General features: G+C 41.1%; 1 protein-coding gene across 2 annotated transcripts in view; it reads right to left on the minus strand.

The window, feature by feature from the left end:
- ccnjl (cyclin J-like) overlaps positions 1 to 18,853 on the minus strand; it is a 54,651-nt gene that overhangs the window by 14,225 nt on the left and 21,573 nt on the right. For both annotated transcript variants that reach the window (XM_034181236.1, XM_034181235.1), the window contains exon 3: positions 16,645 to 16,855. In XM_034181236.1, the coding sequence (XP_034037127.1) occupies positions 16,645 to 16,855 (211 nt within the window). The remainder of the gene's footprint in view (positions 1 to 16,644; positions 16,856 to 18,853) is intronic.

The following is an 18,853-nucleotide window of genomic DNA, read 5'->3' on the forward strand; positions in this document are numbered from 1 at the left end:
CAGACCTTTGACACAAAGCAGAAAGTTCGACCACATTACACCAATTTTGGCGTCTCTTCACTGGCTTCCTGCCCCAGTGAGATCATAAGGTTCTACTACTAACCTATAAAATTATTCATGGACTGGCACCTCCCTACCTAGCTGACCTAATTAAACCTTACGTACCGGCCCGGGCTTTACGTTCTCATGGTGCAGGACTACTTTGTGTCCCTAGGGTGAATAAGAAGTCTGCGGGTCACAGAGCTTTCTCTTATCGTGCCCCTGTTCTGTGGAATGATCTCCCTGCATCAATAAAACAATCAGATTCTATGGAGACTTTCAAGTCCAGACTTAAGACGCACTTATTTTCCCTTTCATATGGCTAGCATACTGGTACAGTTTTGTTTTACATTTTTTACTCTTAATTCATGTTATTAGTAATTGGAGCGGGCCGCAGCCTCAACGTCACCTAAATTCTGGGTCTTTTAGTGAAGCTTAGGGCTAGTGGCCGGCGATCACCTTAGTACGAGGTCTGTTAGAAAACTATCGGACCTTTTTATTTTTTCCAAAAACCTGATGGATTTGAATCACGTGTGCTTGCATGAGCCAACCTTGAACCTTCGTGCGCATGCGTGATTTTTTTCACACCTGTCGGTTGCGTCATTTGCTTGTAAGCAGCCTTTGTGTGAGGATGGGTGGAGTCTCTCTTTCTTTCTTTGCAAGGAAATGGTGGAACGACTGGAGCAGCACGACTGCATCAAATTTTGACACAAACTGGGCCACAGCCAGGTGGAAACCATTCGGATTATTCAGACGGCTTTCGGTGACGATGCTATGGGCATCACACAGATTAAGGAGCGGAACAACCGGTTTAAAGATGTCTGCACAATGGTGGAGAGCGAGCCACGCTCCGGGTGGCATCAACACAATGAAATGACCAGATCATTTCCAAAGTGAACGCTGTGGAGATGTGGGACCGTCGTGTGATTATCCGAGAAATTGCAGAAGAGGTGGACATCAGCACTTTTTCGGCACATTCCACTGTGAAAGAAGATTTTGCCATGAAAAGAGTGGCGGCGAAATTCATCGGCATGAAGCTGATGGCGCAGCAACAGCACCTCCGTGATTAAGTCTCACAGGACATGTTGTGGCATGTCCCCCTCGTCCACAATTTCTCGGATAGTCACACGACTGAAAAGCCACCGAAAGCCATCTGAATCTTCCGAATGGTGCAAGAGCTGGGCATGTCAGGGCATGTCCTGTGAGGCTTCAACACGGAGCTGCTTTTGCTGCACCATCAGCTTCTTGCCGATGAATTTCGCCGCCACTGTTTTCATGGCAAAATCTTCTTTCACAGTGGAATGTGCCGAAAAAGTGCTGATGTCCACCTCTTCCGCAATTTCTCGGATAATCACACGACGGTCCCACATCTCCACATCGTTCACTTTGGAAATGATCTGGTCATTTCAGCATGTTGATGGCCGCCCGGAGCGTGACTCGCTCTCCACCGTTGTGCAGACGTCTTTAAACCGGTTGTACCGCTCCTTAATCTGTGTATAAACTGATGTTCTGTTACCATTTATAGTCAATTGAGGGTGTTTCTGAATGAAAATGACAAAGAACATGAACAAGAATGTGCTTTAGAACATGTGGGATCAGTGTGTCCATTTGATAAATACAGATTTTTTTTTTTTATTTATTTATTTGTATTTACACGCATACTAAATTTTGGTTTTAAGACAGAATTTAAAATAATTTCTACACAGGTTGGTAAATGAGGACCCTGAACTGTATATCCACTGGCTAGGAATAATTAGTATAGGCTTTGTCAAAATATACCTACATCTGAGATTTATTATGTCCCTGTGTTTGGGCCAATCTTCTATGCTAAAATGATAAGCAATTAAGATGGGACCTTATTTTCCTTTTTGAGCTATAGTTATCAGCCAATATTAATGCAAAAGAATTTCGAAATTTCTGCAGTGTGCATCTGGTGAGTCTTTGACACACACACACACTATATATATATATATATATATATATATATATATATATATATATATATATATATATATATATATATATATATATATATATATATATATATATATAAACTCAGCCTGTGAAACCACAGACATTAAGTGTGACTTTTACTATGGATACTGTGGCACACCATTAAGCAGTGACAGAGATAAAGAGAAGAAATTGTTGAGCAAGAATGAGGGGTCAAAGCATGGAGGGGAAGAACTCAGCAGCCCAAAAGCCTAAGGGGTAATTAGCAAAGAATCAATAATGGTGCCTCTCCAGCAGAACAGGAAACACTGAAATCAGCCCTTTATATCCACCATGTGTAGTTCAACGGCCCAGTCATCATTCTTAAATGCCACCTCCCCAATCCTCTAGCTCCAAACTGTCCACACAGGTATATAGTCATAAAATGACAACAATACCCCCAATCTCCATCTCTTTGATCTTCAAGGTCACTGCAAGATACTTGAAACTATCGCAGGTGCCAAAGAGAAAGAAACACTTTTTCTATTCTGGGGCTGTTGGAGGGAGTAGTAAGTCTTCAGACAACATCCCTTATATGAGCAAAATTGCAAATTTAACAAGGTAATGAGGAAAGTGCTACATCAGCTTGTTGCCAGACTCACGCTGTAGTCAGGCACAGCAGTAAATGCTAGGAAATAAGGATGAAATATGTGCACTGCTCTTGCTGAAATCTTCGCAAATTGAGGTTTCATTGGCGACACAACCGTAAAATCCAGCATTAACGTCTGCGAATCATCAGACATAACAGGGTTATTTCCCAATTACAAACACACCTGTAGAAAATGTCACAGTTTCAGATAAGTGAGAAAGAGTGCTTATGTACAAGCAAATAAAAATTAAAGACTCTGAAAAAAGGCCTCTTCCGTGGTGAAGACAACTTGCTGAAGTTCACACCGGGCATCAGAATGGGGAACAAAGAGGATTTAAGTCACTTTGAACATGGTTGTTAAGATCAAAACGGGCTGGTCTGAGTATTTCAGAAACTGCTGATCCACTGGGACTTCCATGCACCACCATCTCCAGGGTTTACAGCGAATGGTCCAAAATAGAGACATATCCAGTGATGGTGGTTGTGTGGACAAAAATGCCTTGTTAATGTCAGAAGTCAGAAGAGCACACTGGTTGAACGGATGACTGCGTGATGGTATCATGTCAATATGGACCAACACCTCTGAGGAATCTTTCCAACACTTTGTTGACTCTGTGCCATGAAAATTCAGTAAGGTATATCTTGTATATTATATTCCAATTCTAAGGTGGAACTATGCCAGTATACAAAGGTATATCTAAATATCTAAAAAGGAAGAGTTAAATAGGAGAGTAGAAAAAAGCAGAGTAGAGCCACTTAGGTGCCTGGTCTTGAGAACAAGGGATGGTAGGTTAAAAAGCTTTTTTATCCCATGGGAACTCTCCCTACCCATGAAGAATTAAAGCAGTTCTGAAAGGCAAAAGGGGGTCCAACCCGGTACTAGCAAGGTGTACTTAATAAAGTGGCCGGTGAATGTACATTTCATATGTCTGGAGAGGTCCTGTTCATTGGTAGAGGATTGCAGATCTACGTCTTCACACAGCGCTCATCTCTTTTTAGCTGACATGCCACCAATGAGGAATTTCCCCTTAAATTCAGACTGGTTTTGGCAATTTCGTGTGCATACACCATCCTCTCTCTGTGGCAACGTTCAATGCAGCTGTATAGAATCTGGCTCCAGTTAGATTGCCAGTCTCAGTCTTAAGGGGGTCTCATGTTTGCTGGTTCATCTTTTTAAAAAGGAGCACTGAAATGGTCATAGCTCAACCACGCTGCCACCTTTGGCCTCAGCAGCTCTCACATGGGAGGCCTTATCTGACCTTTAACCCCTGGAGTTAATGCTTGAATGACTGGGAGGGGGAAATAGAATCTTGCTCTGGTGGGTGTGTCTGTGTGGAGGGGGGTCCACTGCCTGAATGAAGATGTAGAGCACCTTGTATATGTTGATGAGGGCTGACACACGGTAGGTGGGACATTTCAACAAGAATAGTAAAAACCAATACATGGTACACTTGAAATGCAAACTCTAGTTTGTGAACTTGGCTCAAATAAATAAACGTATACAACTGTGTTCCACCACCTTCTAATGAAACACTGATCAAATATTAAATATTCCTTTCCTACCACCAGTAGAGGCTCTTGCTTGCCTCTACTGGTGGTTGGCTCTCACTGCGGTATTGTATCACTTCCTGTTCCGGAGCACAGCGGTGTTTTGCTGCATCTGTTAGCTGTTTAATCTGCACAGTTAGATTGATCTAGTTACCTAGATAACGATTTGCTTCACAGTGTAATCTTCACGTGCCTTAACTAAAGCACTCCCTCTGCTGAATCACCTCTAAATTATTTACGCATTATTCACTTTGTGTGTTTTTAGGAATCCGCTAGCTTAGCGCAGCTACTAGCTCTTAGCCGGTTTAGCATGGCAGCTTCTCCTGTCTCTCCTGCACTTTTCTGCTCTGGGTGTGAAATGTTTAGTTATTCCTCGGCCTCCTTTAGCAGTAATGGTACTTGTAATAAGTGTAGCTTATTCGTAGCTTTGGAGGCCAGGCTGGGCGAATTGGAGACTCGGCTCCGCACCGTGGAAAATTCTACAGCTAGCCAGGCCCCTGTAGTCGGTGCGGACCAAGGTAGCTTAGCCGCCGTTAGTTTCCCTCTGGCAGATCCCGAGCAGCCGGGAAAGCAGGCCGACTGGGTGACTGTGAGGAGGAAGCGTAGTCCTAAACAGAAGCCCCGTGTACACCGCCAACCCGTTTACATCTCTAACCGTTTTTCCCCCACTCGGCGACACACCCGCCGAGGATCAAACTCTGGTTATTGGCGACTCTGTTTTGAGAAATGTGAAGTTAGCGACACCAGCAACCATAGTCAATTGTCTTCCGGGGGCCAGAGCAGGCGACATTGAAGGAAATTTGAAACTGCTGGCTAAGGCTAAGCGTAAATTTGGTAAGACTGTAATTCACGTCGGCAGTAATGACAACCGGTTACGCCAATCGGAGGTCACTAAAATTAACATTGAATCGGTGTGTAACTTTGCAAAAACAATGTCGGACTCTAACAGTTTTCTCTGGGCCCCTCCCCAATCGGACCGGGAGTGACATGTTTAGCCGCATGTTCTCCTTGAATTGCTGGCTGTCTGAGTGGTGTCCAAAAAATGAGGTGGGCTTCATAGATAATTGGCAAAGCTTCTGGGGAAAACCTGGTCTTGTTAGGAGAGACGGCATCCATCCCACTTTGGATGGAGCAGCTCTCATTTCTAGAAATCTGGCCAATTTTCTTAAATCCTCCAAACCGTGACTATCCAGGGTTGGGACCAGGAAGCAGAGTTGTAGTCTTACACACCTCCCTGCAGCTTCTCTCCCCCTGCCATCTCCTCATTACCCCATCCCCGCAGAGATGGTGCCTGCTCCCAGACCACCAATAACCAGCAAAAATCTATTTAAGCATAAAAATTCAAAAAGAAAAAATAATATAGCACCTTCAACTGCACCACAGACTAAAACAGTTAAATGTGGTCTATTAAACATTAGATCTCTCTCTCTTCTAAGTCCCTGTTAGTAAATGATATAATAATTGATCAACATATTGATTTATTCTGCCTTACAGAAACCTGGTTACAGCAGGATGAATATGTTAGTTTAAATGAGTCAACACCCCCGAGTCACACTAACTGCCAGAATGCTCGTAGCACTGGCCGAGGCGGAGGATTAGCAGCAATCTTCCATTCCAGCTTATTAATTAATCAAAAACCCAGACAGAGCTTTAATTCATTTGAAAGCTTGACTCTTAGTCTTGTCCATCCAAATTGGAAGTCCCAAAAACAGTTTTATTTGTTGTTATCTATCGTCCCCCTGGTCGTTACTGTGAGTTTCTCTGTGAATTTTCAGACCTTTTGTTTGACTTAGTGCTTAGCTCAGATAAGATAATTATAGTGGGCGATTTTAACATCCACACAGATGCTGAGAATGACAGCCTCAACACTGCATTTAATCTATTATTAGACTCAATTGGCTTTGCTCAAAATGTAAATGAGTCCACCCAGCACTTTAATCATATCTTAGATCTTGTTCTGACTTATGGTATGGAAATTGAAGACTTAACAGTATTCCCCGAAAACTCCCTTCTGTCTGATCATTTCTTAATAACATTTACATTTACTCTGATGGACTACCCAGCAGTGGGGAATAGGTTTCATTACACTAGAAGTCTTTCAGAAAGCGCTGTAACTAGGTTTAAGGATATGATTCATTCTTTATGTTCTCTAATGCCATATACCAACACAGTGCAGAGTAGCTACCTAAACTCTGTAGGTGAGATAGTGTATCTCGTCAATAGTTTTACATCCTCATTGAAGACAACTTTGGATGCTGTAGCTCCTCTGAAAGAGAGAGCTTTAAATCAGAAGTGCCTGACTCCATGGTATAACTCACAAACTCGCAGCTTAAAGCAGATAACCCATAAGTTGGAGAGGAAATGGCGTCTCACTAATTTAGAAGATCTTCACTTAGCCTGGAAAAAAGAGTCTGTTGCTCTATAAAAAAGCCCTCTGTAAAGCTAGGACATCTTACTACTCATCACTAATTGAAGAAAATAAGAACAACCCCAGGTTTCTTTTCAGCCAGGCTGACAAAGAGTCAGAGCTCTATTGAGCCGAGTATTCCTTTAACTTTAACTAGTAATGACTTCATGACTTTCTTTGCTAATAAAATTTTTAACTATTAGAGAAAAAATTACTCATAACCATCCCAAAGACATATCATTATCTTTGGCTGCTTTCAGTGATGCCGGCATTTGGTTAGACTCTTTCTCTCCGATTGTTCTGTCGGAGTTATTTTCATTAGTTACTTCATCCAAACCATCAACATGTCTATTAGACCCCATTCCTACCAGGCTGCTCAAGGAAGCCCTACCATTATTTAATGCTTCGATCTTAAATATGATCAATCTATCTTTATTAGTTGGGTATGTACCACAGGCTTTTAAGGTGGCAGTAATTAAACCATTACTTAAAAAGCCATCACTTGACCCAGCTATCTTAGCTAATTATAGGCCAATCTCCAACCTTCCTTTTCTCTCAAAAATTCTTGAAAGGGTAGTTGTAAAACAGCTAACTGATCATCTGCAGAGGAATGGTCTATTTGAAGAGTTGCAGCCAGGTTTTAGAATTCATCATAGTACAGAAACAGCATTAGTGAAGGTTACAAATGATCTTCTTATGGCCTCAGACAGTGGACTCATCTCTGTGCTTGTTCTGTTAGACCTCAGTGCTGCTTTTGATACTGTTGACCATAAAATCTTATTACAGAGATTAGAGCATGCCATAGGTATTAAAGGCACTGCGGTGGTTTGAATCATATTTATCTAATAGATTACAGTTTGTTCATGTAAATGGGGAATCTTCTTCACAGACTAAGGTTAATTATGGAGTTCCACAAGGTTCTGTGCTAGGACCAATTTTATTCACTTTATACATGCTTCCCTTAGGCAGTATTAGACGGCATTGCTTAAATTTTCATTGTTACGCAGATGATACTCAGCTTTATCTATCCATGAAGCCAGAGGACACACACCAATTAGCTAAACTGCAGGATTGTCTTACAGACAAAGACATGGATGACCTTTAATTTCCTGCTTTTAAACTCAGATAAAACTGAAGTTATTGTACTTGGCCCCACAAATCTTAGAAACATGGTGTCTAACCAGATCCTTACTCTGGATGGCATTACCCTGACCTCTAGTAATACTGTGAGAAATCTTGGAGTCATTTTTGATCAGGATATGTCATTCAAAGCGCATATTAAACAAATATGTAAGACTGCTTTTTTGCATTTACGCAATATCTCTAAAATTAGAAAGGTCTTGTCTCAGAGTGATGCTGAAAAACTAATTCATGCATTTATTTCCTCTAGGCTGGACTATTGTAATTCATTATTATCAGGTTGTCCTAAAAGTTCCCTGAAAAGCCTTCAGTTAATTCAAAATGCTGCAGCTAGAGTACTAACGGGGACTAGAAGGAGAGAGCATATTTCACCCATATTGGCCTCTCTTCATTGGCTTCCTGTTAATTCTAGAATAGAATTTAAAATTCTTCTTCTTACTTATAAGGTTTTGAATAATCAGCTCCCATCTTATCTTAGGGACCTTATAGTACCATATCACCCCAATAGAGCGCTTCGCTCTCAGACTGCAGGCTTACTTGTAGTTCCTAGGGTTTGTAAGAGTAGAATGGGAGGCAGAGCCTTCAGCTTTCAGGCTCCTCTCCTGTGGAACCAGCTCCCAATTCGGATCAGGGAGACAGACACCCTCTCTACTTTTAAGATTAGGCTTAAAACTTTCCTTTTTGCTAAAGCTTATAGTTAGGGCTGGATCAGGTGACCCTGAACCATCCCTTAGTTATGCTGCTATAGACTTAGACTGCTGGGGGGTTCCCATGATGCACTGAGTGTTTCTTTCTCTTTTTGCTCTGTATGCACCACTCTGCATTTAATCATTAGTGATTGATCTCTGCTCCCCTCCACAGCATGTCTTTTTCTTGGTTCTCTCCCTCAGCCCCAACCAGTCCCAGCAGAAGACTGCCCCTCCCTGAGCCTGGTTCTGCTGGAGGTTTCTTCCTGTTAAAAGGGAGTTTTTCCTTCCCACTGTCGCCAAGTGCTTGCTCACAGGGGGTCGTTTTGACCGTTGGGGTTTTTACGTAATTATTGTATGGCCTTGCCTTACAATATAAAGCGCCTTGGGGCAACTGTTTGTTGTGATTTGGCGCTATATAAATAAATAAAATAAAATAAAATAAATAAATAAACATGCACAGATCCCAGCATATTTCATCCAATGTCTTATCCAGATGATTCCACCAATGTCACTAGAAAATAAGACCAGCATTTTCACTATTTAGTTATGTTTGAGGGTACATGCCATGTGGTACAACTCCGTTTCTCTCCAATTTTTTTAATCCTGTCAGACATCAGCAGCCACGTAGTCTTTGAACTATCACTACACTTGTATCCAAAAACACCAGCTTTAACTGTGTCCCCTATCCCAGGACTGGTTCTTTGCCTGTCCCAGGACTGGTTCTTTGCCTGTCCCAGGACTGGTTCTTTGCCTGTCCCAGGACTGGTTCTTTGCCTGTCCCAGGACTGGTTCTTTGCCTGTCCTCAACAAGGTGAGAGAATGAAAATAAAAGAACAAGCCATTAAAAGTAACATCACCAGAATCCAACAGCTTCAAATGGCAGTGTGTTTATAAATGCTGTTTCATTTTAACAGAACAAGCATTTATTGAACTTCAATGTTGATTTTAATTAGTTGATCAGGGGAATAAAAAAATAAAATAAAAGGATCATCACATGGTTGCCACAGCAACCATCTAATTTTACAGTGTCTGCTTATAGGCAGTATGTTGCACACAGAAACCCAGGATTCCTGACACAACCCTCAGTCTGCTCCCTTCCCCCTCTCTCCGAGGGGTCTGGCTGGCTGTCCTGCTTACATCCATGGGCTTTTGTTTGAGGTCTGACTCGAAGAGCATATGGCAGGTGCCCCTGAGCACACAGCTCCTCCCCACCCCGGGGCTTTGAGGCACACAAAACTGCACCATATACAAGATAGTCAACATGACTGTTTACTTAACTTAAGAACAGAATCAGGCTTACTGATGGAAAAAATCTGCAAATACAAAATCTGACAATAACTAGTTTCACAGACTAAGCAGAATTTGATCCCCAAGTGTGTTTGAGTGTCAAAATGTCTGAACCAGACACTGAACTAGGGATGGGAAAGGATATCATTTATCAATAGACTTTATTATTGATTTTGCTTATCAGTATGATTCTTTATCATTTCTCTTATAGATTCTTAATTTTCTCTGTATAAAATGTAACTGTATACATTTTCAGCATTGGCACTGCCATTTTTCTTGTTGCATGATGTCAAGATGAGTTTTTGCAAAACAGAAGTGTCAGAAGAACATGCTGGCATTGATCAAATGAATTAACAGCATCTGAGGCATGATTCCAATGGATCAACAGATGGATAAGTAAATAAATAAATATTGAAAACAGATTACCATCCTCGCACTAAACTCCTACACTTCTCAACTTACGAGAACATTACCTTTTTAACACCAAATAAATATTAGATGAAGATGTAAAAAAAGGGTCATCACTACACAACATTCAGTAGTACCAATACAGCAACAGAATATCAACTTAAAGCTGCACCACCTCTGGAAACTACCTGCATTTGGTAACGACATCATAGATAATGTGGGCACTTCCCCCAATCTGTGTGAGGATGCTTGGAAGGGCACATTGACTGGCAATCAGAGTAAAGAAATGCAATGTGGCATAAGATGGCTGCTCGCTCAAACAAAATAAACCAAGATAGCGGAAACGCTCCAAAACAGCTTATTTCTATATAAATCTGTAGCATGGCCCAAGCAGAGGGTCACCCCTTTGAGTTTGGTCTGCTTGAGGTTTTTTTCCTCAGAGGGAGTTTTTCTTTACCACTGTTGCCTGTGTGCTTGCTCTGGGGGTTGGTAAGGTTAGACCTTACTTGTGTGAAGCACCTTGAGGCAACTTTGTTGTGATTTAGTGCTATATAAATGAAAATAAATTGAAAATTGAAATTCTCATATATTTTTTTTAAACACTAGTGAGCAATAAACACTTCATCTAAAAATGCCGTTTTTGAAACCAGATAACACCTCTGAAGTGATTTATAAGACATCTTACTGATGCTACTGTATAAGCCCCAGTGTCGAGCAAAGTTTCGGACTTGCAGAAAAAATGATCACGGCAGGTATGCGCATGCATGCACCCTGCGCAGACATCCCAGGTCAGATATTTGACAAACGGTAAAAAATGGCAACTGAGAGTGATAAGACAGCAGCCAGGTAAGAGGCAACACTGTTGCATTTCCTCAAGTCTGGATGTAAATACCCACCCTCATTTGCTAGACTGGACAAGACCACAAGGAAGAAACGTCTATAAAAGTCGGAACGGCCCAACATCGATGGATATTTGCTCCAAGATTAGCTATGGTTTTTGGGCCTAACATTATTTCCTTATGATAAATCTGCCACACTTGCCACTGTGGCAGTCAGTGCCCATGTAAACACATCAATGCTCCACTATTCACAAGCCCGCAACCCCTGTGAAAACATCTCATATTTCACAGCGCACCACCTGCCCCACGCCACCTGGCCCTCATGTAATGTGGAGTTGCGTCAGGAAGGGCAGGACATGTAAAACCTGTGCCAAAATCAACATGGAGACCTGCTGTGGTGACTGAGTGAGAAAAAGAAGGAGAAGCTGAAGGGACTTACTAATCAGTTCACTCAATCCATCATAATGTGACAACACCTTAACTGTCACGGAGAGCCTGGTGGGTCATCACCGCAGCTGAGACAATGACTCAAAGCCCAATTATTGAGCCATTCATGTAATCATTTGTGAAATCTTGGGAGTAAGTAAAGTTCCTGCAGTGGAACTGGGGCTATAATTTACCTTTCGATGTGGAATTAAGTTCTCAACAGTAAGAAGAAGTGCTTAGGACTATCCCCATGGATTAGAAAAAACTGAATATATTCCCACTCTTGTAAATAACAACAAGCTCATCTGTGAACAAACAGACACACACACCACAGAGTAACAGGATTAAGAAGCAGCTGCTGAGAAGCACAAAAGAGGTAGCAGTTAATTAACCAAGTGCGAAAGCCAGAAATTTTTAAAGAAGGGCCATGCATGTTCCTGTTGAAGACAAGCAGTGGGACTAGGGGAGGCACCTCCATAACTAGAACAGACTCCAATCATCTTAAGAGAAGATGAACCAACTTTAAATCAACCTTCCAAGCTTTGTGGTAGAGATTCCAGAGTCCTGAAGGAGTCCGGTACAGCAGAGCAGAAAGAAAAGATCCTAAACTAGACACCATAATAACATTGCATTTAAACTGTTATCGTATTAGAAAATACAAACCTCTGAAGGTTTTAGCTCATAATATTTACATCACTCCATTAGCAAACTTTCAAAGCTATTCCTGAAGTCTCATGAGATTTTTTTTAATAACCTCTTCCAGTCCCGTATTCAAATTTATCTTACCACAGAGACTACCCTGATTACAAAGATGGTCTTTACATAAGTGAACAAACACATACACACAAACACACACACACACTTCGCTGGTGAGCAGGCCCTGTTCCAGACTCCCAATTTGACAGCATCATTAGTCTAATTACTCATGATGCCAGGGGCTGCATTAATGTACAGAAAACCTTAGTCTGTTAATCATCAGGCAAGCACTAATAACTAGCACACAGCGTGCATCAGAAAGAAGGGAATGATTAACCCACTTGCTTTACATGAAACAAGGAAATGTTTGTGATTTTAAGAGCAGAGAACCCCATTTGTTGCTGGTTGTTAAACTAACCCATCTAATAGCTTGGGAATGGCAGCAACTACAAACAAAATACCATTTTCCAGTGATAAAAAGATAAAACAGTCTGACTCTGTGGAGTCTTTCAAATCCAGACAAAACACATCTGTTCTCTCTCAAACAACTGATATAGTTTTGTTGTATTGAAATACTGTTCCCTCTCCATCCTAAATTTGTTAGAACTAATGGAACTGGACTCCATCTCACCATATCTAAATTCTGAGATTTTTAGTGAATTGTCAGGCTAAATTGTCGATAATCACATTAGCTTCCAATCCAATACAGTGCATCCAGAAAGCATTTACAGCAGTTGACTTTTTCCACATTTTATGTTACAGCCTTGATGATTCTATAAAGAATTTCAGCTTGTTGAGTGACAAATTAATCCAGAAAAAGCCACTGTTCCTGCAGCAAACTGAACTTTGAAGGGTAATGCGCATGTCGACGTTCACGCATGGCCACAGAGCTGGAGAAGCATAAATCAGACTTTAGGATTTTAAGGTACCACTCCGCAGCGGACTTAGAAAAAATGAGTGACTAGACCAAATGTAATCTTTTTAATGCACATAATGCCTGGCACTTATTTAAGGCAGGCGCTTAATTTTTTTCAGATGAAGTTTTAACCTGGTGTCGCAGACCGAATGATCTCCCCTAAAAACCGGTCCACCCTTGCCTTCACTGTGCATGCGTCATTTCGCACCACAGCAGCATGTCTGAGTCTGACTCTCCACACCTAAAGCCATCAAAGGGATTAATGTGATTATTAATCATCAGACGACAAAGTAAAACCTCTTAAATCATTCTAAAGTCAATTTTAAGCAGAAACAAAGCTGTTTTAAGCAGAAACGAGGCAATAATCATAGAATCGCTACCGACGCTCCAAAATTACGTGGGCGCAGCAGCAGCACGTCAGACTCAGACGTGCTGTTGTGGCGCTTGCATCGGTCCCCTATTTTTTATTATGAACTAACGCTGAATTCATGTGGAAATGATTGTTGTACAAAAGCTTCAGATATCTGTTGCTGAGATAGATTCTGACTAGAGTGCAGTTTTAAGCAGAAATGAGGCGATAATCGGTGCACCGCTGATGACACTCAGAAATGACGCTACTGTGGTCCGAAATGACGCATGCGCAGTGAAGGCAGGGCGGACCACTTTTTAGGGGGGGCCGTTCGGTCTGTGACACCGGTCATTAAATGAGGCAGGTCCCGATTCGGGATTCCCCATAGATATTCGGCGCCTCCTGACTGTACCTAATCTGTTACATACATGTTACGGATTTTGTCCGTTTTATACGTGTAACGGATTTTGTCCGTTTTATACATATAACGGATTTCGATTATAACAGAGAAAATTCACTGGTCCACCTGAATCCATTACATTTAAGTTTTCTGTACATACTAAAAAAACAGTTCTGCCAGTTTTGGCATATACCATCACTATATATCCAGACAGGGTTAAAAAAAAAAAAGTCAACAGAGAATAACTACAGTCAATTCCTTAAGTATTTGGATAGTGGCAATTTTTGGAATTTTGTCTCTGTACAACACCACTATGGAGTTCCAATGAAACAAAGATATGAATTCCAAAAACACTTTGTCAGGTCATGGCTAAATTACTCACTTGGAATTTCATATGGAATATGAAGACTTTTCAGTCCTGTATCAAACCACAGCTTGGGCAATTTTAATTAAATTTAACCAGGTTCATCCCATTGAGATTGAGATCTCTTTTACAAGGGAGACCTGGACAATTTTTAAAGTTTCCAATTCAAGTAACATGCATGTCTTTAGGCCACAGGTGGGACTTGAACCCATGACCTTCTTGTTGTGAGGCAACAGTGCTAACCACTAAGCCACCATGCTGCCCGGGAAGTATTTTTGCAGAGCTTCCAGGTCGAACACCTTCACATATGTTGAAATATCAGACAATTTATTCCAATATTAAAGGAATTGTTGATGGTGTTGTGCTTCAAATGCCAAAAACATTGTCTATTTTGTGGACGGCCAAGGTCACATGCATAACACTACAACCCCTGGCAAAAATTATGGAATCACCGGCCTCGGAGGATGTTCATTCAGTTGTTTAATTTTGTAGAAAAAAAAGCAGATCACAGACATGACACAAAACTAAAGTCATTTCAAATGGCAACTTTCTGGCTTTAAGAAACACTATAAGAAATCAGGAAAAAAAAATTGTGGCAGTCAGTAACGGTTACTTTTTTAGACCAAGCAGAGGGAAAAAAATATGGACTCACTCAATTCTGAGGAATAAATTATGGAATCACCCTGTAAATTTTCATCCCCAAAACTAACACCTGCATCAAATCAGATCTGCTCGTTAGTCTGCATCTAAAAAGGAGTGATCACACCTTGGAGATCTGTTGCACCAAGAGGACTGACATGAATCATGGCTCCAACACAAGAGATGTCAATTGAAACAAAGGAGAGGATTATCAAACTCTTAGAGGGTAAATCATCACGGAATGTTGCAAAAGATGTTGGTTGTTCACAGTCAGCTGTGTCTAAATTCTGGACCAAATACAAACAACATGGGAAGGTTGTTAAAGGCAAACATACTGGTAGACCAAGGAAGACATCAAAGCGTCAAGACAGAAAAGCAATATGTCTCAAAAATCGAAAATGCACAACAAAACAAATGAGGAACGAATGGGAGGAAACTGGAGTCAACATCTGTGACCGAACTGTAAGAAACCGCCTAAAGGAAATGGGATTTACATACAGAAAAACTAAATGAAAGCCATCATTAACACCTAAACAGAAAAAACAAGGTTACAATGGGCTAAGGAAAAGCAGTCGTGGACTGTGGATGACTGGATGAAAGTCATATTCAGTGATGAATCTAGAATCTGCATTGGGCAAGGTGATGATGCTGGAACTTTTGTTTGGTGCCGTTCCAATGAGATTTCTAAAGATGACTGCCTGAAGAGAACATGGAAATTTCCACAGTCATTGATGATATGGGGCTGCATGTCAGGTAAAGGCACTGGGGAGATGGCTGTCATTACATCATCAATAAATGCACAAGTTTACGTTGATATTTTGGACACTTTTCTTATCCCATCAATTGAAAGGATGTTTGGGGATGATGAAATAATTTTTCAAGATGATAATGCATCTTCCCATAGAGCAAAAACTGTGAAAACATTCCTTGCAAAACGACACATAGGGTCAATGCCATGGCCTGCAAATAGTTCGGATCTTAATCCAATTGAAAATCTTTGGTGGAAGTTGAAGAAAATGGTCCATGACAAGGCTCCAACCTGCAAAGCTGATCTGGCAACAGCAATCAAAGAAAGTTGGAGCCAGATTGATGAAGAGTACTGTTTGTCACTCATTACGTCCATGCCTCAGAGACTGCAAGCTGTTATAAAAGCCAGAGGTGGTGCAACAAAATACTAGTGATGTGTTGGAGCGTTCTTTTGTTTTTTCATGATTCCATGAAATGAATGAACATCCTCCAAGGCTGGTGATTCCATAATTATTGCCAGGGGTTGTACTTTCTGAATCCCCAAATTCTCCTTTTAGCTTTACTGCTAAATATTCTTCATCTTGTATCATTGGCTAAACACCACATGCAGTCAAAATCTCTGCCCTGTAGCTCTACAGAGCCAAACTGCATCTTAAAACCTTGTGTAAGGGTTCAAGAACAGAGACAAAATCTTAGCATGAGCCATTTTCCATTGCACAAGGAACAACAACGAGAATATCGAGGCTTAAACAATAACTGTTGTTGCAAGATCCATTTCTAGATGCTGGTTGTGTCACAAACAACTTCAAGACAAATACTATAGAAATACAAAACATTGTGAACAACCACTGCAGCAGTCCAGCCCCTGAGGTCCTGCTGGTGCCTTTGAGTAACACACTGAACAAAGGCCCCCAAACTTTAAAGTTTGAAGTGAAACAGAGCCCTTGTTCAATGCAAATATATGACATTTGTTTAATTTATATATGTGCCAAAAGCTTTTGTTGTGCAACAGTGGGCTTTTAGTGATGCTAACTTTGTCAAACTGATTCAAGTATAGGCAGTTTCCAAAAACATCAATTCAAACAACACACCAGGTACTTAAAAATGCATTCCTTAACAACAGGTCATTGAATTTACAGAAAGAGGTGGACTGATGTTAGTGAACTTACTAGCTAGAAGCAGACAGGACAGTGCAATGATATAGAGCTGCTTGACAGCCACATCATAATGGTCCATGAACAAGTCCAACAGATAGACAGCCAGGTGACGCGCCGTGGGACATAGCTGGTAGCGATTACTCAAGATGGCCAATAAGTCTGCAAAGTATCGCCGCATTCCGATCTGCGGTGAATGGGCCCTGTAGATGGGTAATTTCAGCTCCTGTAAAGAAAGAATGGTAAAGGCATATGACTGGGTGGAAAGAGCAGGGCAGGCAGGAAGCAGCAGTAGAAAAACAGCAGTTCTATAGAACATGCATAATAATAGAAAGGCATGTATCCTGCTGAGTTGGTGTAGCTGCCACTAGGAGAGCTGCTTTGGCTGCAAAATATTCAGATTGGGGGTTTGCGGGGGAGCATTCGTTTGAGAAATTGCTGTGATTATTCTTGAGCCTCCTCACTTGCTGCAGAGAACAGGAGCTAATATGGGTCACAAGGTGGGGTCACCAAGTGATGGGCTGAGGGTGATGAGGTATGGGTTATAGGTATTTTTATTGCTAGATAGGATTAGGTTTCATCCCAGCATATGTCCAATTCATGTTAATTAGCTGCATGTGTTCCAAAGCATAAAGGATATACTCTCAGACATTAGCACTGAATCAGTTTTTGCAAACTTGAGCCTCGTTCACACATGCTCTGGAATCATGAACTCGTCTGGACAAAACTGTAAGAGAGAAAGCAAACATCCAAATCAACTGGACTTTAACTCACCAGCTCCCCAATGCAAAGTTCATGTAATATCCTTTTTATTTTGAGGGGAAAAAAAAAATTGAAATGGCCCTGCAGGAATGCTTCTTGGCCCCACCATTAAGCATGTTAGGGTGGGTCTGTGGGGTCCCCCAAGAAAATGTTTGATGTTTTGTTTAAATTTTGGTGCATTTTTGTGTATTTTCAATAACTTTAAAAGCATGAATAACTATTTTAGTTCAGGTGATGATATGTGCAGAACCAATCTTTCAATTATTCTACAATCCTTTGCTCGGCTCAATAGCATACCACATTTTCTTCTTGCCTTTCATCTCTCACAGTATTATCCTGCAGTATTGAAGACAAGGAAAAGTTTTACTAGCCTAATCTATTGGTGTCACCAGCATCTTCAAAGTACCTGTATTAGTTTTAATCATATATATTTAGATTACAACAGCATTTAAAAAAAATATTATTTTCACAATGTAATTTTTATTTCCTATGTTTTTTCATATTAGCTAAAAAAAAATGTGCCCAATATGACTCAGGTACATTTTAAATGTATTGATACTGAAGGACTTTATTTTGCCAAGTATGTCAGACACCTAAGGAAACTGTGTTGCTGCATGGACATGTGTACAACATTTAAGATACAAAACAGATTACACAACTACACATTGATTTATACACATACACATTCAAAGAAAGTCCCACACTATTCCAAGGATAAAAATAAGAATGAATAAAGCTAAAAAAGAGTCCGTCTGAAACAGCCAATGTGAAAAAGCCAAGACAGTTGGACATGTGACTATGCAGCTTTGAGCATTTACTAAACGGCCACCAACAGTGCTCCTGGAGATCGCCTACTCCATGTTCTGCAACTCTCGCTGCTCCAACCACTGCTAATTAGTCAGGTGTGCTCATCCAATCAACAGTGAGCAGACACCAGAACAGACTAATTCTCCCCATCTCATACAGGCAAAAATCAACCTAGAATGCATCGACACCTGTGTTTTGTTGTGTTTGTTTTTTGTTTTTTTTTCTAGAGGTGTAAAACTCCAGCTTCAGAAAGTAAACGTCCAGCCACATATTTGTTCCATCTTCCTAATAAATCAGCTGAATGTAATTAGTTCAGCTCTTCAGGCAGGTCGATAAGCTAATTATTGAGATCACCTGTTTTAGATGCACAGCAGGGGTGGTGGCCAAGTGGTTAATGCGCTTGGTTTCAGTTCAGAAGGCTCCGGGTTCAAATCCCACCCCTGCCACATTTCTCCATGTAATGTGGAGTTGCGTCAGGAAAGGCATCCGGCGTAAAACCTGTGCCAATTCAACATGCAGATCCAACTTGGATTTTCTGTGGTGACCCCGAGTGCAAACAAGGGAGCAGCCGAAGGGACTTACTTTTACCTGTTTTAGATGCACAGGTAGAAGCAATACATGGGAGGGTTTTTACTTTCTGAAGCTGGATATTTTT

The sequence above is a fragment of the Thalassophryne amazonica genome, chromosome 11 (genome assembly GCF_902500255.1).
Source record: "Thalassophryne amazonica chromosome 11, fThaAma1.1, whole genome shotgun sequence".
In the NCBI taxonomy this organism is placed as follows: Eukaryota; Metazoa; Chordata; class Actinopteri; order Batrachoidiformes; family Batrachoididae; genus Thalassophryne; species Thalassophryne amazonica.